Raw genomic sequence first — 23739 nt, forward strand, 5'->3', positions numbered from 1 at the left:
TTTTACTGAGAGGTAGCAATTGTTGAAATATTATGCATAGCCTCACCGGTACCTAAAACAGCGTATGGCTATGTTCCCATGTAAATAGTTATTAAATAATTAAATTGTTATGAATAGTTATTATAAACTGAGAAGAAAAAGAAACTATACATGTACATATCATTTGAGTTTATGATATGTTTGATTTTCAATTAAATGTGTCTTAAGATAGCGATAGTACAATGTATATCCCAAAAATGAACTACATCTACGATTATTCAGGACTCAAAAAAACTTCTACCTGGTTTTATCTTTAGAAATATACTTCGATTTGAAACTTTTAAAAATAAATGATTTCTTTTCGCATAATATCCAACTGCTTATGTGCATATTAGACATCCCATCTTTCAAAGTCTATGTCGTTGCAAATTCATTTCTTACCCCCTTCTTCATTGAATCAATGCTATTTACACAAAATCACCCGGCCACAGATGACTCTTTACAAAACTGTTGCAGGAATGAGTGATGATCAAATAGAAATAATCCAAATTTAAAACATTTCTTTCAATTTTCAATTATAAACTCCGTATACTTTCCATTGCCCCTCAGTTGAATCACAGGAGTCCTTATCTAAAAATAGACACCCTCATGCATCTATGCGTCACATGGTCACACCGAAGACCCGGGTTCGATTCCCCTCATGGGTACAATGTATGCAGCTCATTCCTGGTGTTCCCAACAGTGATATTGCCGGAATGTTCCTAAACGCGGCCTCAAACCATACTCACTCACCCTGTCCTAAAATGTGTTGACCTGTGCTGTACAGGTCGCAGTTTCGGAGTTTCATTGTATACTGTCAACAAGTCAATCTCATTAAAATCAGATCTAAGTTCTCGCTGCCGCTAAACAAAGATCTGAGGACATCCCATTACGGGCCAAGTCAGAACGATATTTCGCGAACTTTGACCGACCACTGAAATGACTTCATCAGCCAATTAGAAAGCAGCTTTCTCGAGCTTTACGTCACTCGTTTCAACCTAGCGACTTCCATTTCAGACTACGCTTTAAAAATATGTTGACACAGTTGAAAATTTTGAAAGCGGAACAAACGAACATTCCGGAATGTCTAATATATGGTTGAGATTGTATGGCAGTGCTTTCCACGTACTGTGCAACGCCTCCTCCGTTCAAATGTTTATCCCACGGAAGAGAGATATAGACGATAAATCTTTCACGGCATCAGTCGTGCGGGCCGTAACTGTCGTTCGGAATATCCCGTGGTAACGTTTTCGAGGTTGCATGATTAGAAAACACCTTCCGACTGTCACTTTCACGATCTGGTAAGCGACGCTCTGATTGGTGGGATGAAAGGTCGTTCTGACGTGACCTGTAATGGGATGTCCTCAGATCTTTGTTTAGGGATAGCGAGAACTAAGATCTGATTTTAATGAGAAGGTCAACAAGTAAGCAACACGGGGTACACATAAACGTGAACTTTATTCACAAGACGTAATATATAAATGTATTTCCTGTGACTGTTGTGGTGAGTTATACTGTATCGTAAGAGCGCCTATTTCTTCTGCCCAAGATTATTGCACACTGGTCTATATACACGACGTAGCCGTTGCTCTAACATATATTATATATTATAACTGAACTGATAATATAGTTACAGTTACCAAATAATCTTACACTATCGAACCAAGACACCTCTCTCCACATACCATGTAAAGAGTAATAAATAGTACTTAACATATCTGCCATGCAGGTTGTTTAATGTCGCAAGCTCTTTAGGGGATAAAATGTGATGAAAAATGAAAAAAAAATCTCATTGTCTCTTCATCCCCAGACATGACATCTGCAGCCACCATTATACACCAAGATGCCATCAGTAGCAGCGATAGTTCACAGACACAGATGGGGTGTTCCATGCCGAGCTGAATCTTCTGAATTATTGAAACAACATCCGGAAACGTATGGGATCCGATTCAATTCAAGGATATTTTTCCATCATCGTCGAAGTTGTTACCTGAGGAGGTTGACGGCGGCATTGCAGCCGTTCTGACGACATGGAATGTGGCAGGTGAGATACCGGTTATTCTGTTCACAGCCGGATGAATGGCTAACGCTGCAACCTCTTTTCAAAACGCGATCTGAAAATAGAGGAAGTTCTTAAGAGAAGGTAATAAAAACATTAAATTTCCTTTAACCTGCTTTAATTGATCTGATATTTAGGAATTCAAAGCTTATTCTGTACATTGCTTGTAAGGACGGAATATAATGTCGATCGGATGGACAGTTTTCTTCTATTCAGGTTAGGAATTCAAAGCTTATTCTGTACATTGCTTGTAAGGACGGAATATGATGGAGATCGGATGGACAGTTTTCTTCTATTCGGGTTAAGAATTCAAAGCTTATTCTGTACATTGCTTGTAAGGACGGAATATGATGGAGATCGGATGGACAGTTTTCTTCTATTCGGGTTAAGAATTCAAAGCTTATTCTGTACATTGCTTGTAAGGACGGAATATGATGAAGATCGGACGGACAGTTTTCTTCTATTCGGGTTAGGAATTCAAAGCTTATTCTGTACATTGCTTGTAAGGACGGAATATAATGTGGATCGGATGGACAGTTTTCTTCTATTCAGGTTAGGATTCAAAGCTTATTCTGTACATTGCTTGTAAGGACGGAATATGATGGAGATCGGGAGGACAGTTTTCTTCTATTCGGGTTAAGAATTCAAAGCTTATTCTGTACATTGCTTGTAAGGACGGAATATCATGGAGATCGGGAGGACAGTTTTCTTCTATTCAGGTTAGGAATTCAAAGCTTATTCTGTACATTGCTTGTAAGGACGGAATATGGTGGAGATCGGATGGACAGTTTTCTTCTATTCGGGTTAAGAATTCAAAGCTTATTCTGTACATTGCTTGTAAGGACGGAATATGATGGAGATCGGGAGGACAGTTTTCTTCTATTCAGGTTAGGAATTCAAAGCTTATTCTGTACATTGCCTGTAAGGACGGAATATCATGGATATCGGGAGGACAGTGCTGTGACTTGGTTGACCTTGTCATCTTACCCTGATGGTATCATTGGTTTCCTGGACCAGACGAATCGTACTCTAGCTGGAGCAGTGTGGCCAGTGACGTAAAACAACAGTTACTTCATGTATTTGGAAATGCTATAATTACTGATTTAAGAATCAAGGGTCGGATTTAAACTGTTCTTTCTTTGTTTAGAGATTTTTTACAAGGTGTCAAATCTGCAGAACTTTTAAGATGAAGGCGACAACAGCATTAATTTTACCCTAATCCTTAACAATCTCTGCTTAAAACAGTAGTGAGGATACCAGTCGGTCCCGGAAATGTGAGTTTATCCTGCCTCATTAGTCACATATATGCAAAGGCAAGTCAACTGTTCACCTGAACAAATACGGGAACAAAATTATGGTACAAGTCCAAATATGGAATTGCACCGGACATCATCTTGTTCATTGCTGCGTCAAATTTGGTAATATCCTGTCTTCTATAAAATGTTACTAAAGGCCTTGTATGATGTGAGTCTGATCAAAGAACTTTTGACTAGAGTCTAGTACAAAGAGCTTGCTGGAGCTGCTGGAATATTGAGATGTTTGACATGGCTTATCAATGTAATGTCTGAGAAAAAAACACCTCATTGCTACAACATTTTATCATTTGTTCATGTAATCTCATCCTAGCCTCTTTCCCCAATTCTCTCAACTTGAATAGATCTTAAAATTCAGGTCCTTTGAAAACTACCCAAAAAGATAAAGGTCATTAAAAAGTCTCGCCTAAGGAAAAACTAAAACATGAAAACCAGTCGTATTTAATGTTTGCTATTCCATCAGTAATGCTAACATGTGAGAAGAGAAGAGAAATTGTGTATTTGTGTAGCCTACTCTGTAACTTGACAGAACTAGAGTGATGAGATACCAATTAGCCATAGTGAACTATTATGGGATACAACGCATCGCATATTTGTTTTGACATAGTACGTCACATGTGGTGGCATAGATAACAGATAATAGCAAATAGTCTGTTACGGAAATGTGCTTATTAATGTCATGCGACGATGTTATTGCAGATGATGTCGTGGGGAGTCACAGCAGATTAGTTTTAACGCCAGGGCGATGACATTACCTCACTTTGCATGATCCGAAGTAACTATGGCACATTTAGCCTAACTCCAATAACACAACTATCAAATGTTGCGAAAGATTGACAGTTCCTATTAGCCCAGAGAATACAAACTACCCCTTACATACATTGAATTGAGACCCCTAATTACGTGGACGAGTTGACATTTTGTAGACATCAATTTTAACTATTTTGGACAAAAGACACAGCTCTTTTTCAAACGTTATGTCGGCGAGATGAGGAACAGAGCCATATAGTTGCATCAGTTTTATGTTTTTCTCTGAAACGAAGCCTTTGCTCACGAACGACCTTGTTTGGGCTTTCAAAAGGGAATTCTATTTTCAGGATTGTTGTAAAACAGAATTAGATAATTCATGATTCCGAAACAAACATGAAACATGTAACACTAAATAAAAAGACAGATAAACCCTATTTTGAACAGTTTGTCGGCTTGATTAAGGAGAAAGTCAGAAGGGAAGCAGGTCTTAGACGTGAACCAATTTAGACACCAAATTGAAGTATTTTGAACAAAAGTACACATCAGGCCTTACAAATTAAATATCACAGAGGTGCTTCTTACGTTGTTGAACGTTAACGTTAATGTGGGTGTCGCTTTTAGTAACATGAGATGGGGATGAAATGTATCAGTTGTATAGGTTCAGTTGAAATGAGGCTTGTTCGTATGGAATAAAGAACGAGTTTGTCAGGCTTCTCAAAAGGAACTTTGTTTTCAAGATTGATTGCTGAAGCAAATGAGATGATTTTATGATTCTCTGAAAAAAGGACCTAGATACAGATGTTGAGAAACAAACTGTCGTGAAACTGTGAGAGAGTTTGGTAGGGAGATTACTTCAGTTATATCACGGCATGTGAGCTTTATGTGGAAGGAAAGCCCGATTTGTTACAGATCAGTGATGATAACATGTGAGATGAGAAGAGAGCAAAACTAGACATTGTAAGAAATATTACATATGATATCCGAAATAATGCAGAATATTTAAAGAAACAAACACAAACAAAAAACATCCTAAATCTGGAGGAAATGTCCGTGAGTGAGTATGGTTTCACACCACTTTTACCCCTATTCCAGAAATATCACATCGGAAATGGGCTTTACACATTGTACATTTATGGGGAATCGATCCGGGCCTTAATTAGGCGCGACTAGAAAACACGTGAACCACTAGAATACCTCACTGCCCCTTTATGTTTGGGAAAACGGAACATCGAGAACGTTAAGTTTGCCAACCACAGGGTGTTATTTAGTGATTTTATTAATTATGCAGTGAAACCCTGTTATTTCAAACTTGATCAGCCCAATGTATCGTTTGAAACTGTGTAGTTTGTTGTCCCGGTAGAATCCTTATCGATGCTATGGCGCTATGTCAGCATTCAGATTAATCTTTCCATTGCCTCGCCAAACCTGACGTATTGTGTATTACTGCGTACATGAATAACTGGCACGGTCCAAAATGCTTGATGTTGCAGTGGTATGTGATGTTGTATTTCTAGCAGTGCTTTACAGAGTTTTACTTGTTGAACAAATGAAGATGTAAGCAGTGGGATCAGCCTTAGGCATTGTACACTGTAGCAGGGGCTGGCACCTGTACCAGGATCACGCACGTGGCTGTCAGATGGGTACACTCTGCTCGTGCCATACGTGCAAAGGCAAACTTCATGTTGAAAACATTGGGATCGTTTATAGAAGGCACGTGATCTACTTTTTTATGAATCTTCAACACAACAATATATACCAGTAGGTTTATGATTTCATGGCAAACATTAACGGGTTTTTTTTCAGCTTCTGAGAACGACATCAAACATGTACCTCGTAGCGATCTATATAGTTTTATTTTATTTTTTTAGCGATCAAATGTTTTATTTGGGATAACAGTTTCTCAGTAAAGTACACATTCTCGTAATATATTTGTCAAGAAATTGTCAAGTGGACTTCGGATTGATTTATTCCAGTGGATATTTAAATCAAAATATACATGAAGTATGTGTTGCCTTTGAGGGGTCAGGTGTGAATAAGATCGTTTACTGGCTAATTTAGAAAAAATGAACATTCCATGAAAAAATATATATAAGATTTCCACATCGGCAGTTTCGGTCCTCGTTTTTACAGTTTTTAAATAAATCACGATTTAATGCAATAGTACCATGTCTTATTTTTTTTTCTTGTGTTATAATGTTACATTTTCGGTGGCAACAGGAGAAATATGATGGAATTGTGGATTTATGTATGTTTAAATTTACCAACTATACCTCAATTTAATGTATGATGGTGGAAAGGCTTGGAGTACACTATAATCAATTCTAAGGTCACATGTCATGTTTGACCCGACATAATGTTCTGTACCGTATACATACGTGTGTACCTGTTCTGTTCCATCATCGAACTAACCATTAAGTAAGAACTCTATCTGCATAGATAAACGGCAAGTTTGATCAACTTCTTTGAAGGCCCATAAGCTCAGAGGAACAAGAGATGGATCCGTGCACGTCACAATAAATCTTCAATATAAAGGTGAGGTCGATGAGTGAGTGAGTATGGTTTTACGCCGATTTTAGCAATATTCCAGCAATATCACGGCGGGGGACACCAGAAATGGGCTGCACACATTTTACCCATGTCGGGAATCGAACTCGGGTCTTCGGCATGACGAGTGAACGCTTTGACCACTAGGTTACCCGACCGCCCCGGTGAGGGCGATGAAATGTTCAGCACAAAGGATGATGATTAAGTTTTGTCAACTTCTTTAAGAGACCAAGATGCTCAGGTGAACAAACGTGGGTCCGTGCACGTCACAATACGTCTTGGAGGTAACCGTAGCTCTACAATTATACTGTCTGGTTCGTCGGTAGCCTTGCATCCCTGTATTTGAAGATGGCAATTGACAGGAATTTGAAACTAGATTGCAGAAAATAGAAACTCCCACGTTAATCACAGTGTTGGAACCACTTAAAATCTACTCTAGTATACTGTGTCTGAGTAAAGGCATGTCGTTACATGGAAAGGCGTTGGGGTTGGATGTCTGACATGTCAGTGTGACATGGTTCGGTAACAACGTCGTGTCTTGCTTTGGTTTAGATGTAACTGTACACATGATACCAATGTACATAATGTCAAGTGGCATGTGCATTTACCACGCACTAACTTGTGTGACTGCAGATTAGGCAGTTGCCCCTCTGGATTTTTTATAGAAAACATTTTCCCTTGTGAAAGTTAACTTGAATAGGAAATGAATAATCTTATTTGCCCCCCCCCCCCCCTCTGTCAAAAAAAGGTTTAACTACGGCCTTGATAGACGTGTTCGTGTACTTGATCACCTCCTAATAGACATCCCACCTTACAAACTCAAGTCATTTGGTTCGTGCCTATACGTCGCTGCTTCACCATTAGAACTTTATTCTACTTCTCATTACTCTGTCGTCATTCAAGTCAAGACTAAAGACACACGTCCTTGAACAGTTGACTCTTCATTCAAGTGGATCTCTTATTATTTTGTATACATTTCTTGTGTGTTTTATTTCTTCTGTTTACGTCTTGAGCATGCCGCTTCGTGGTGTGGAAGTATGGCGCCATATAAATAGCATTGTCCGTACTTCATAGTCAGGCAAGACCTTTTTATGTTGATTCACGGCTTCCGCCGATCCTTAAAAGTGGATGAAAGATGAGGATCGTGGTAGATTGGACGAGGAGGGGGACATGATGTAGTTGTTTGCTGCGTACAGTTAGCATGGTAAGCTTTGACGGTGCCATCGATTGAAGCGGGTAATAGAGTTCGCCTGCACCGAAACACTGCCACTACCGCAATGAGCTGTAATATTTAAACGTAAGAGTCTGATGTGGCTCTACCGCCTGTACCTGGGCTTAAGTCAGACGCAGTCAGAGTTGTACCACCAATAAGGAGTCGTGATATACAGTGTTAAAGAACTGCATTAACTATTGAGTCAAACACAGATTGTGTAATGGGGAAATCACTCGAGTCTGTTGAATTACCAGATTCTGGGGTTTCTCAGAAGTAATACCATGTTATGGTTGATATATAATTTATCTATAATTTTGCAGAATGACCAATAGTTGCATCAGTTTTACTTGTCTAAATTTTGTCCAGACTGGCCAGTGAATTCACGGCTCAGAATCAATAGCAACACCATAAGCGTGATGTCATCATAATCATTTTAAATTAAAACGTTACTACCAGAGGTTAACCATTTTCGATTATCCGACGAAAAAGCGGTAAATATGACATGAATGGATTACTGAAAATAAGTAATTACACGAAGTGTTGGCGAAAATGTGGAAAGCTTGCCCTGTCCAGACGCTGCACAGCAGTGAACGAACCAGACAATCAAGTAATGGACCAGAAAATCCAGTGTCACGATAGCGTACATGTCTTTACTGATTTTGTTGAAACTGAAAACGATATATATATTTTTAAGTTTTACAATCGGCCCAAAGACCATAGGGAGGATGTAATATCTACATGTGTGCTTGGATCTTATACAGGATCAACAGCGATAGTTCTGTACACATACTAAATCTATAAATCACATATAGTGTCCGATACAATTATACCAGCAGATTTCTAATAATTATAATTATTAATATACAATATGAATCTATGCGTGCAATGCCACATTGCTGTTCCCACCTCCATGGAATCTGTTCATATACTTAAGAATCTCTACGGGTACGGTATTGAGTTGACTGCGCAACTCCATCTGTCAGTTTACGGCTGATATGAAGAGATGAAGCCAAAAATAACAAAATGAAAGTCAAATCGTCCAACATACAGCATAATAGGTCCAAAGTTTCTGCAGGTAACGTATTGCTTATTGCGAAAGTGAATGAAATTGAGGGAAATACGTAAATCCGCACGTACTAACAGTATTATGTTTTAATAGATGCACGATTTATCCATATGTCGTTAAAATATTTTTTTAAAGTTATATAATTTTAATTATACTTTATGCAAAGCTGTTAACACGATGAATGTTTGCACTGTATGCGTATATAGAAAATGAAATGCACAGTAACCGCCTTCTTTCTTTATTTTGATTGTTAAAGTAAATAACAGATTTTAGAAATACCTTTGAAAAAGTTATATACACTTCTATACGCATGGAGCTCTTACATGATGAAATACGACAGTCCCATTCAGCATGCATGTATAACATAAGACCTGATTTCTGTATACGGTGAAACCACATTTACCCGGAACGCGTCAGTCCGTAAATCCGGTCACTTCTTCGTCTCTGTTATTCGTTTCCCGTACATTCGCTCACGGATTGCAAAGGGATTTAGCTCCGTCCTGACTTACGGTGTGTTTCATAATGATTATACATGTCACCTGACTCTATTCACTCAAAACGTGCTTTGCAGAATTGCGTCCCTTAGGCGTGCCAGAAGCCAATAATCGCGGGTTCGAATCCTAGTTTTGCCCGATTATGTTACTAGGTTTGTTATCATGTTTGTCATCGTGCTTGTGGGTTTCACCAAAGTTGTAAACGACTAGATCTGCATCAGTTTTCCTCTCCTCCCACATCACGCTGAGACGCCGCGACATCAGCTGTAATATTGTTCACAACGGTGTTAAACCCATTCCTACAATTACACAATAACTCGCTTTATTCATTCTATCCGATAGAACATGACAGCTCACCACCACTTATCAAGCTCCCCATGAAGACAACGGTGGTCACACAGAAGTCGTGGTTCGCTGGGCAAGGCATCGGGTCGATCATGTCCGGCACCTGGCAGTACGGGTTCGTCTCGCTGCTGCACTGTACACAGTATATGGCGGACACTGGGGAGAGAAAGCTTGAATGAGTTGGAACGTCAATCGCGTAAATACTAGCAAAAACAACAACAACAACAACAATAATAATGACCTAATGATGTACGTATCTCCGTGGTGGGCCGAGATAAGGAGGACTTATATATTCCCCTGAACTAAACTTATATCACCCAGTTAGGGATAACCCCACGAAACTGGTTCAAAACTCGATTACAGAAAGCCAAGAAGAAATCTTTTTAACTCCGCAACCCAGTCAGCCTTCCTCCGGTATACAAACCAACCACACGGGAGATGAGACTTGCACCAGGGGGGGCACAGAACACACCCAAGAATATCTTGGACATACAAGCAACAGGGTGACCAGAAATACCACGAGTAAATAGCAAATAGCAGCTTTGGGGCAACGCCATGCCAATGTGTGCATACCTGACAGAACCAAATATCCGGAACCATCTCCGGTGACTATATTTATATATGCGCCGTGAACTGACAACACTCTTTGCGCAGTTCCAGCAGTAGCTAAATTCTAAATCAAATTCACTGAACGCGAAGTTAAACGTCTGGACAGAATGAAAAGGAAAGTGGAAAAATAATTTCATAAAATAAAATATACTGTTCAAATTTAATGAAAAACAGTTTTACAGGCAATTAAATGCAACCAATGGAATTGATAAGGAAAGACCCACCGTTGATTCCAATGAAGGGTTTTGGACACAGTTGTGGTCTATGCAACTGCAACCTCGAGAACCATGGTTAGAAGATAATAATGCATATGACAAAACAAAGTAATTCATTGTTGTGTTTCATTACACCCGATTGCCTGAAAAAGGTAATTAGAAATCCAATCAATAGAAATCTAATACGGCGCCTGATGGTATTCGAAACCGGTATTGGAAACTGTTCCCATGTGTCCAAACACCATTACTTCTCTGTTTTAATTCTCTTGCAGATACAAGGGATGTTCCGCCTTGGTTATGCAAAGGTCGAACGATACTTCTCCCAGAGAAAGGTGATTTGACGGACCCTAAAAACTTCCACCCTATTACTAGTCTATATACACAATACAAAATATATAGGGCGTGTCTTACAGATCTTGTGTCATCATACTACGCTTCCAATGACGTGGTTTACATGGAGCAGAAAGGAGACAGATAGGGATGTTGGGTTGTAAGGATCAATTTCTAGTTCGAAAATGATCCTTCTTGGAATTTGAAGTCACTGGAATGTATTTACCTTCCAGAGCGACTACTAGTTTTACGAATTGCTGGTCAACTCAGTTTGAGATGTATTCACAGGGGCAAGTGGTTCCTTTGGAACCCATTTCTATTAGAAGAGGAATATTTCAGGTCAATTCTTTTCATCCTTTGCTTTTCTGTTTGTCACTAAATTCTTTTAGCTTAATGCTTAGCAACGAGGAAGGTTATCATCCTGGACCTCTTCAGCACAGATCCCTAACACCCCTTACTCACGTCCTTTACATGGATGACCTTAAACTTATTGCCAATGGAGAATCCACAAAAAGGGAAATTCTTCTTGTCGAGTCCTCTTCTAACGATGTGGACATTTCCTCTGGACTCGACAAATGCAATATTCTTCATCTGAAACGTGGCAAGGTGGGAGAGGGAGGATCATTCAGTTTACTTGGAGGAGGAGTTATTTACCATCTCGTGGAAGGTCAGGCCTATACGTACTTAGGGATGCAGATTAGGGACAAACTCAAGAATGCCCATATGCTCAAGGACAAACTTCGAGCAGAGTACAAATGTAGACTCAAGAAAATCTGGAGTTCAAAAGTAAAAGCCACAAGTTACGTATGCTGTACCCGTCCTTTCGTATTTGTTTGGTGTTGTTGATTGAACGAAACAAGAAATTCAGGGTATTGATACCCTCACACGAAGAATCATGTCAGACAATAGATCACACCACCCTCGCTCTTCCCTCAATCGGTTATATTTACCAATCATTATGAGAGGGCTCTTCGTGACAGAATTGTTTTGTGCACTTTTGCACACATTTATTTGTCTGGTGATATTTGTCCTCTTGTGAAGCATGTCAAGACTCATGATGAAAACAAGGCATTTCATAAGGGTGTTGGACATAATCTCACAAACATAGTATCTTAAGCGATATGATAGAGTGGCTCGATCATTTTATTACCTTCTTCGCCATGCTTGTGGTTTTTACACAGAGGTCCATCCATGGTACGACCCGGATTATGTAGAGGGCGTCATGGAAAATGATAAATACAAAATCCTGTGGAATAGGCCCGTATACAGCCTCAGACGTTTCCAGGCCAACACACCTGATCTTGTCCTTTTTGATGAATCCAATGAAATCATATATTATTGAATTTTTTGTCTCTATTGACACTAATGTGATTGACAAGATTTGAGGAAAACATGGCAAATATGCGGACCTCGCTTTCGAAATGTCGCGCTCGCATCCCAAGTACCAAGTTGTCCGACTCCTGATTGTTCTCGGTGCGTTAGGTTTGGTACCTCCCAATCCGTTGACTGGCATTGGGAGAGTACCCGGGTTTGCTACAAGGAATACAGCCCTTCTGACAATCTCGGTAATGCAGAGGGCTGCAGTGTTGGGGAGTCTCCACATTCTCCAAAAAGTTCTGGATGGGTTTGACGAGGCAGCGCTTCCTGGGAGAAGTCCCATTCGCTGTCTGGGCTGCGTGTAGAGGGTGCAAGGGCCCTGAGATGATGATGAGCCTAACCAGCCTGATCACCCAACCCCTCTTTGCTGCATTTTTAAATTTTAATCTGTAAATAATGATAATAATAATAATAATAATAATAATAATAATTATAATAATAATAATTATAATAATAAGTCACTATATTACATTTTCTCCCAGCGCATTCCTTTATTACCCCAGTTAACGGACAATCTGCATCCTAATTGTATTATCAGCTCCCCAGGGTGTATGCAACTAAAGTTACATTAGCCGTCTACAGTGACACCCAACAATGTAATCGTCCCTACCATACCAATTCCGTCCTCTTTGTTATGTCATTATTTCATATTGAATTCCTAAAGGACCATTCCTTTAAGTTATTGACCATTGCCAAGAAAGATAATTCGATCATGGCCTATACTTTGTGTATGACATACATCACAGAAATTATGGATAAGTGCTTCCGATCGGTGACTGATGAAGAGTTGGTGAGGTAAGTGTTTCCGTAATACATTGGCTCAGATGAATGTTAGGGGAAGCCCGAAGTGACGCATGTCGTAAATGTTTGCCTCTTTGGTAAAATCCAAGAGCACGGGTCTGGTGCGCACAGGCCGAGAATTATTATAGTGACGTTTGGTACAGCGCATTTCGGCGTGGTATGGCACAGGGCATTCCTTGCGTGGCATGGAACAAGGCATTCCTGACATGATATATTACAGCGCCTTCTTGGTAGGGTATGGGTTAAGGTTTATTCAACTATGAAGTACTACTATCAACTTCGAATGGACCGTCACCGTGGTGTAGTGGATAGAGAATATGTAGATGGTACTTGATTATTCATTGCCTGGCGCTCGGCAATAAGGGGATAAAACAAGTACTGGTCGGTTCTGAGTCAGTCTGATATGTGTGATTGGGCTGCCCATGTTAGTTCGAATAATGATATGGTAGTCGGTTAACAATAAAAAATCGGTTAAAGTTCAGATAGGTACAAGCAGGCACACTCACGCGTCCCTATATAAGTGCAATAACCTTGAACGTGAGGTTTAACCCCATTTTACCTCCTCACCCCAGTGTGGAAACACTAGATCTAGATTTGCAACTGTGGAAATACAAGACCGTTCAATCAGTTCAGGAATCAAAATATTCAAGTTGTCATGATCAGGGAATCTTGATCTTGATTCAAGTCATCAAAAGTAGTCTTATATTTTGTTTTCACAAAACACAGCATCGCAGTGACACAACTTAATCGCAACATACTGCATGACACTGATATTGTTCAATGACAAATAATAGCAATACATTGACACCCCTTCATCACAATACACTGCATCGCAATTACACCTCTCCAGCACAATACAATGCATCGCAATAACACCTCTTTATCACAATGCAGTGCATCGAAAGTGCGCCTTTTCATCACAATACACTGCATCGCAATGACACGTCTCCATCACAATACACTGCATTGCAATAACACCTCTCAATCACAATACTCTGCATCGCAATGACACGTCTCCATCACAATACACTGCATCGCAATGACACGTCTCCATCACAATACACTGCATCGCAATGACATCTCTCCATCACAATACACTGCATCGCAATGACACGTCTCCATCTTAATACACTGCATCGAAAGGGCGCCTTTTCATCACAATGCAGTGCATCGAAATGGCGCCTTTTCATCACAAAGTACTTGATCAAAATGAGATAATTTTATCACTATACACTGCATCGAAATGACACCACTTAATTACATTAAACAGCATCGCAATGAGACCATTCATCACAATACACTGCATCGCAATTACACCCCTTCATCACAATACACTGCATCGCAATTACACCCCTTCATCACAATACACTGCATCGCAATTACACCTCTTCATCACAATACACTGCATCGCAATTACACCTCTCCATCACAGTAAACTGCATCGCAATTACACCTCTCCATCACAATACACTGCATCGCAATAACACCCCTTCATCACAATACACTGCATCGCAATTACACCTCTCCATCACAATACACTGCATCGCAATTACACCCCTTCATCACAATACACTGCATCGCAATTACACCTCTCCATCACAATACACTGCATCGCAATTACACCCCTTCATCACAATACACTGCATCGCAAATACACCTCTCCATCACAATACACTGCATCGCAATTACACCTCTCCATCACAATACACTGCATCGCAATTACACCTCTCCATCACAATACACTGCATCGCAATTACACCTCTCCATCACAATACACTGCATCGCAATTACACCTCTCCATCACAATACACTGCATCGCAATTACCCCTCTCCATCACAATACACTGCATCGCAATTACACCTCTCCATCACAATACACTGCATCGCAATTACACCTCTCCATCACAGTACACTGCATCGCAATTTCACCCCTTCATCACACTACACTGCATCACATTGACACCCCTTCAGCACAATACACTGCATCGTAATTACACCACTTAATCACAATACACTTCATTGCAATGGCACAACTTCATCACAATACACTACATCGCATTGACGCCTTCTTATCTCAATACACTACATCGCAATGACATAATTTTATCACAATACACTTCATCTCATTGCCACGAGATCACTGTACACTGCATCATACTGACACCCCTAAATCACGATATATACTGCATCGAAATGACAGCACTTCATCAAAATGCAATGGACAGAAGCTCATATTATCATCACTGGTTTGTCTGACCCATATCCACTTAACAGGATATCGTAAGACAGCTGGAATAGTGCTGATGATGATGTACATGCGAAACATCATTCCCTCGCTCGACTCTATGCAGACTTTGACATTCCTACTAACAAGTGGTAGCAATTACTTCCTGTGATATCTCTGTCACGACATTTGAAACTACACTTAACTCCTTAACTGCATTATGACTCGTTCACTACGTGTAGGTCAAACAGCCAAGGTCACATATCAACTACAACCTGTGTGACACATTTAACAACATTATAGTGTATTTGTTGTTTACACCTCAGTCGCCAACATTTCAGCCCTAATGCCTGCAGCCTGTACTATTGCTTATTTGTTTGTTGTTTAACGCCGCATTCAGCAATGTTCCAGTTATATGACGGCAGTCTGTAAATAACCGAATATCGATAAGACAATCCAGTGATTGACAACATGAGCATCGATCTCTGCAATTGGGATACGATGACATGCATCAACCAAGTCAGCGAGCCTGACCATCCGATCCCATTAGTCGCCTCTTCAATAGAAGACCTATTGTAACACGGATCTTCATGGGTCACAGCATGTACAAAGGGAGTCTGGACTGGTCAAACCAGTGGTTGATATTATGAGCAACATCTACGCAGTAGGGCAACGATGCCACATTCTTCATAAAGTAATCGAGTCTGACCACCAGATACAATCTACTCGCCTCTTACGACAAACAATAGAGTGATGGGGGATAATTATATAACCTGGGTCCTCACTTGCAGCATAAGAATACGTTAATGAGCTGGTTCATGCGCTACATTTAACAATATTCCAGTCATATCATGTCTGAAGGACACAAGAAATGGGCGATACATGTGAGAATCGAAGCGGGGTCTTTGGCGTCATGGGCCAAGGCTTGAACCACCGGGCTAACCCACCGCGCTGACAAGAATAATATATGCTTTGAATGTGACGGCGATAGAGCGTATATGTATATAGGAGGAAACAAGTCATATTTGCCCCTATGACTATCTAGCCATGTTAGATAAATCGAAAAAAGCGATTTACTAAATTTGATTTTCCAAAACCAAACACCATGAGTGAAAATAAAAAAAGTATTTTTGTATTCTGTGAAAAGTCGAAGGGTTATTTTATATCATAAATTGACCTATTTTAAATTGGGGTAAAGCGATTGATCAAACTGTCAATGCATTGCGATTATCCATGGCCCAATTGCAATACCTCGATGACAAGTTCAAATATCAATAGTTAAAACAGATTCCTCGCTTAAACGATCGATAACATCGATAAAAGTAATATTATACAATTACGGTTAGTCATGTGTTATATTAACAAGCGGTAACTTACTTTGTTGTATATCGTCCTTTTTCTGAGATATTCTTAATTACTGATCAAGACGAAAACTGTTCTAAAAAGTTGGCAGATCCTCAAACCAAAATAATTGAAACAGATATGCCTATGTACCGTGTTGTGGATCTGCTAAAACGAAGTGACAAAATGGTAAATAAATGACAGCACACGTTCAAAGAACTGTTGCTTCGTCTCATTCACCCAGGAAGACCTGGGACATGGAGTCATATATCTATCTATTTCCTGTCAGCCTTCTATCGACATTGATAAATGATAGTCCCATATCAATATAAAATGGTCATAGTCAATGGCATAACTATTATATATACTATTATTATGTGATAGCTCACTTAAACTACTTACGTAGATACAATTGAAGCACCAAAGTCGTTGTGCAGTTGAAGTCAAGCTGCAGTTGTTATCCAAGTTGTATTTCTAGATACATTGTAGTTCTATTGATAAATGCGATGATGAAGGCATTATTTAGGCGTGACACGTCTCGAAGTTATTGAGCTGTATGCTCATTTTACAAACATGAAAACCGACATGACATATATTTCACAGAGATCTCCGACCTCAAATCATCAATATCAGAATGACAGAAATCGTTCAGCAATGTGCACCAATGATGCTCTCAGTGTATGGATCATCATTCCTGTGATGAATATTTCTATCGATCAAGTATCAAAGTATACACTCACATTGATTGTTGGGGTGTCAGAGCAGCAATCAACGCTACTAAGATGTTGTGATGTTATTTTAGCTTTACCTCCAACGCATGTCCTCTGGAATGTTCAGATTGCAAGACGTCCATGTATGATTTTAATTCCGAAATTATTTAGCATTCTACCTGTTTGAATCTCTAAAGCTATTACTTTATATACTGTATACAGTGCCAGACATTAACCGTAACGCCTGTTGTCCTCGAAATCGAAGTCATTCAATGTTTAAGCTTTATCATTTCGTGTTCTCTGGGGTATGTTAATATATGAATGACATTGCCATCAAGTTCATGTCATGTACCTATTGATGCGACTCTAGCCACCTTTGATGTGAAGAGTTTATTTACCAACATACCCCATGATCTGGGATTGGAAGCAGTTCAGTTTTGGCTGAGAAAACATCCTGAGGCTATCGACACTGAATTTTCGGAAAGTTTCATTATGGAATCCTTAAGATTAGTCTTAGAAAATAATACCTTCTGTTTCAACGGAAAATTCTATCATCAAAGAAAGGGAACGGCCATGGGAACGAAAGTCGCCCCAACATACGCTACACTTGTGATGGGGTTACATAGAGGATATTCTTTACAGGAAGGTACACGATTCCATGTCAGAATCCATTGCCAAACATGTGCGCGAAACTTGGAAGCAATTCTTCGACGACTGCTTTTTAGTTTGGCTCTCAACCCGTGAAAATTTAGACATTTTTCTGGATATTATTAATAAGCTCCATCCTTCCATCAGTTTTACTATGGAGTCTAGCGAGAGCAAAATTCCATTTCTGGACGTCCTTGTAGTTAAGGAAGATACTAAATTGAAAACTGATATCTACTACAAACCAACGGACACCCATCAATACCTACAATTCGGTTCATGTCACCCCAGGCATACACGAACTAACATTCCTTATTCACTTGCGCGGAGAGTATGTACCATCGTGTCGGAAACGGATAAAATAGATTTAAGATTGAAAGAATTAATGGGGTATCTCAGGAAGCTAGGATATCCGCTTCGCGTCATAAATGACGCAATAGAAAAGTCTTTAAAAATTCCAAGACATACTCTCCTGAAACCTAATGAAAAATCTGTGGGCGATCAAATTATACCGTTTGTGTCCAAGTTCAATCCTAATAATTGTGATATCATGCCAGTCATAAGGGACAACCTCCCAATTTTACAGCAAAGCGATAAAATGAAACAAGGACTGAATAAATTTAAAATTATAAAAAGTACCAGGCAACCAAAAAATCTCAAGCAGATTCTTTGTCCATCCAAATATTCTTGTACAGAGAGTGTACCATGTGTAAGTAGATGTAACACACCAAGATGCGGCACGTGTAACATCATAAGTGAAGGTACTACTTTCCTTTTTGCAAATGGCAAGGGTTTCAATGTGAAAGCCGACATGAACTGCCGCAGCAAAGATGTGGTGTATGTTATGAGATGTTCGGGATGCGGCGAAAACTACATCGGTGAAACCGGCATGGAATTAAAAGATAGAGTCACTGTACACAAACAGCAGATTAAAGACCCTAATGTTCGATGCTTAAGTGTCAGCAAACACATTGATGATTGCGGAAACGGGAAATTTACTATTTTTCCGTTTTATAAATTGTATACAAGTAACAAGCAGCTGAGACTGGAAAAAGAACAAATGTTTATCCAATTGATGAAACCAAAGTTGAACTCTAGAATGTATTAATAGATTTGTCATTTCAATCGTAAATGTTGCACTGTTACTTTACAAATACTGTATATTTAATTCAAATGTCTCCCTACAATTGTTAAATTACTTGGTGTCGTCGCTGGAGTGTGTAAATACATTGTGACGTCACAGTTGTAATTTATGACGTCATCATAAGTATGACGTCATTATATGTATATGTCAGTTACACTGAAGAGCTGTCATGAGACAGCGAAAGTACTATGTATGAAACTGATATAAAGAAGATGATGGACTAACGTGGACTTTATTATTTTATGATGATTATATATATATATATATATATATATATATATATATATATATATATATATATCATTAACATTCAGTACCGACGAAATCGGACACTACATAATATATATATATATATACACACACACTAGGACCATATATATATATATATATATATATATGTATATATATATACACTCAGTGTACATGTAATATATAATAAAATAATAAAGTCCACGTTAGTCCAACATCTTTTTTATATCAGTTTCAGACATAGTACTTTCGCTGTCTCATGACAGCTCTTCAATGTAACTGAAAATGACATATAACATGAGGTCATACGTATGATGACGTCATAAATTACAACTGTGACGTCATAATGTATTTACACACTTTAGCGACGACACCAAGTAATTTAATAATTGTAGGGAGACATTTGAATTAAAACATACAGTATTTGTAAAGTAACAGTGTAACATTTACGATTGAAATGACAAATCTATTAATACATTCTAGAGTTCAATTTGGGTTTCATCAATTGGATAAACAGTTGTTCTTTTTCCAATACTAAATTTCCCGTTTCCGCAATCATCAATGTGTTTGCTGACACTTAAGCATCGAACACCAGGGTCTCTTATCTGCTGTTTGTGTACAGTGACTCTATCTTTTCATTCCATGCCGGTTTCACCGATGTAGTTTTCGCCGCATCCCGAACATCTCATAACATACACCACCTCATCTTTGCTACGGCCGTTCATGTCGGCTTTCACATTGAAACCCTTGCCATTTGCAAAAAGGAAAGTAGTACCTTCACTTATGATGTTACACGTGCCGCATCTTGGTGTGTTACATCTACTTACACATGGTACACTCTCTTTTGGTAGATTTGTCATTTCAATCGTACATGTTACACTGTTACTTTACAAAAACTGTATATTTTAATTCAAATGTCTCCCTACAATTGTTAAATTACATTGTGCCGTCGCTGGAGTGTGAAAATACATTATGACGTCACAGTTATTATTTATGACGTCATCATAAGTATGACGTCATATTATATGTCATTGTCAGTTACACTGAAGAGCTGTCATGAGACAGCGAAAGTACTATGTCTGAAACTGATATAGAGAAAATGTTGGACTAACGGGGACTTTATTATTTTATGATTATTATATATATATATATATATATATATATATATATATATATATATATATATATATATATATATCTATCTATATCATTAACATTCAGTACCGACGAAATCGGACACGACATAAAAAACGTAACACATCCATAACCTGTTTTTGTTATCATTACTATTTGATTGTGATTTATAATCATGATATTGTTCGAATCGTATAACGAACTCTGGTTTTAGCAAAGAGGGCTTATGATTATCGAAATGTTTTTTTGTCGATTATATTTATAAACCTTCAATGCAATTTTATTTGAAATACAGTAGTAGTTTGGTTCTTGGTGTAACCCCGTCGTGTCAATCACTAGCTCCATTAACTTGCAATGCACTTCATTTTTCTTTTGTGGGGTTTCTGTGGAAATGTTTCACATGAGAGAAGTGAGTGAGTTGGGGTTTACGCCGCTTTAACAATATTTCAGCAACATTACGGCGGGTGACACAAGAAACGGGCTACACACACTGTACCCAATTGGGGATCGAACCCAGGCCTTCGGATTGAAGAGCTAACGCTGTCACCACAGGGCTACCTCACATTCCCCTTGTGATATAAATTTAAACATTGATGTATATTTTGTTCACGTACACATACTAACGTTTTAACGGCAATATGTAAAGCACATTCAGGCACTTCTGTAAACGGTGAAATGTTATCGAATTCACGCGAATAAAATTAAATTTGTTGAAGCAACGTGATCACATTAGTTGTTATTTTACCAATGAGCAGAGAACTTATGTATCAGGTGAATATTTTTGAAAGCACTTGAATTGAAATATGTTTACCAATATCATTTAAGCATGCTTCATCATATGAAACATAAAACACATAAATAGTTAAATGTATCTTTATCAAAACTATAATTTTATTTAAAAAAATATATGATTGTTTAATATATGGAACATATTGGATTTATATTATACACTATCGTGAAACTGATGCAGCTTATAATCGGAAAGGTTAACATATTTCGATTACGCATCAACAGTTAACATCATACATGCATGTCATACATAAGTAAACTAACTTACCTTTTGCGACAAAGAAACTGAAACATATTGCCAGCACCACTACGTGTACATAGGTGGTAATTTGAGACCTCATTGTACGAAGTTCAGAAAGGTTCCGGCGGGGAAAGGGTATATACACAGCCAAGACTGTTACTCATGAAAACCCGTTTTATTTGGAGAGAGGACTTTATAAGACTTGCTTGCTATTCTGTGACCAATCAACGGCGCCGTGGGATGCACGCGGCAGCTGGTCACATGATCCTCGGTGTCGTCAGTCCCAGCGCTTGATGACTGTAGCGTGGAGCTGAAGCAATTGTTGACAAAGTGATAATGAAACAACAATTGTCCTCCCCCGCATCTCGTCACGCTATGCTTGTTGGTAAACGGTAATTGGCCAGTGAGGTAGCTCTTCCAAAAGCATGGACAAGTTCATCTTCCTGTCAATGGCCATTACCAGTTCCTTCTCAATCAGTATGTTGCGTGACGTTTGATTATGTTTCATGATAATGGTGTTGCTCAAGGTAAATGGTAATTCGTTGTCGATTAACTGCTCTTTGATATTTGAAACTTTGGAAAATTGCTTTATTCTTGAAATAGTGTCTATTTATCTGAACTTTAAAAGAAAAAAAAGTATTTTATGCTCCTAGAGAGTATTACACAGTGAATCCAGGACATAATTGAAAGAAAATTGTAATTAAATGTCACCGCTCATAATCGTTTTGAATTCAATATGATAAGAAAGTGGCTTAAATATGTAATCTAAACTAGCCAGATCCTCCCCGTCTCCTACTGCGCCTACTGTTTTATTTGAAATATACAGGCACATCACGGTATAAACCAGACATGGTGTGGTTTCAGTATTTGTTAAGCCTCGAGGTATACGGATCTATTTACCACTTAAGACAGACGGCGTTTGAAATAGATTGTGGTGTCCAGTTTTTTTAAAATTAAACGCTCCAACACATCCGCCATTGTGCCTGAAGGTACACGCTGTACGTTTCTCTGGGTTCATTTGACTAAATATTCTTTTGACGTTCAAGAACTTAATTTACTAACAGTTGTTTGTCTTAAATATTGTGCAGTCGGCAGTCTCATCAGGCTTCTCGTGGGATGGGTACAAATAAATCAATCCCTTTTTCATGAGAAAATGCAGAGTTCTTTGAAGCGCTACTGATAAACATGTTTTCCGACGACTACTCTTTATCAAAACAGGATCCATGATGGTCGTCATCATTTCCGGTAAATTACGGTTCAAAGTTTATCAGGTACATGGTGACCCTTGTGACCGATTTGTGAGACCTGAGTCATGAGATACATGTGGTTGGTCACTATTGGACATTCCCTGGCGCGCCTCTTCCGGATTCTATGGTCAGTGTCCAGTCCCAGGAGACACAGCTCAAGTATTCTGACCGCTCCTGGTATAGACGCCGTGCTTCACATCACGGAATCAACAGAGAACTGTGACCTCATCGTCGAAGCTCCCCCGTCTGTATACATTGCATTAAGTGTGGGCCCGGGACGAGGAAATTACGGCGTCAATTTTCGCAAACATACATCGTAATGGTAATGTTCCCTGCTCGACTGTCTCACTGGAAGCCTTCGCATTTCACGTATTTTCATTGTTTGGACAAACCCTGTCTCAACTTTCTTAATCCGGAATACGCCACTTTAGACCACCCAAACTCTGACATCTCCATTCCAGACACTGGCAATCCGGATACCATATTCCATATTTCAGACCTTCTAACTCTAGACCTCCCCAATCCGACCTCCTCACTCAGAACATCGATCGTCCGACTGCTCCCGCTCAATACCTATCAACATGAGACTTCTCCGGTAAATAAACCACAACTCCAAATCTCCCCAATCTGAACATCCCGATTCCAAATGTTTGCACCCAAAACCTCCCAAATCCAAACATCCCAAACCAGAGGTCCCCACTTCATACGTTTCACTCGACTTCTCGTTGTGACGGGTGGCGCCGGTGGGGCAGGTCACATTCATCGTTTAGCGAACACCTGGTATCATCAGTATTTGATTCATAAACACATGCTCATGATATCATCAGCATCGTAAATAGACTCTGCTTTAAGCGATTATGGAAAGGGTTTTGTCGTTTTGT

At 39.1% G+C, this 23739-nt stretch overlaps 1 protein-coding gene across 1 annotated transcript; it reads right to left on the minus strand.

The window, feature by feature from the left end:
• Positions 1-1457: 1457 nt before the first annotated feature.
• Positions 1458-21796, minus strand: LOC124144548. Its single transcript, XM_046514004.2, has 3 exons — positions 21639-21796; positions 9815-9958; positions 1458-2132 (listed from the first exon to the last, which is right to left on the minus strand). The coding sequence occupies exons 1-3, from the start codon at positions 21709-21711 to the stop codon at positions 2005-2007; spliced, it is 345 nt and encodes a 114-aa protein (XP_046369960.1). The 5' UTR covers positions 21712-21796; the 3' UTR covers positions 1458-2004.
• Between the last annotated feature and the right edge of the window lie 1943 nt (positions 21797-23739).

The sequence above is a fragment of the Haliotis rufescens genome, unplaced genomic scaffold, assembly GCF_023055435.1.
Source record: "Haliotis rufescens isolate VD_foot unplaced genomic scaffold, xgHalRufe1.0.p SCAF_11, whole genome shotgun sequence".
In the NCBI taxonomy this organism is placed as follows: domain Eukaryota; kingdom Metazoa; phylum Mollusca; class Gastropoda; order Lepetellida; family Haliotidae; genus Haliotis; species Haliotis rufescens.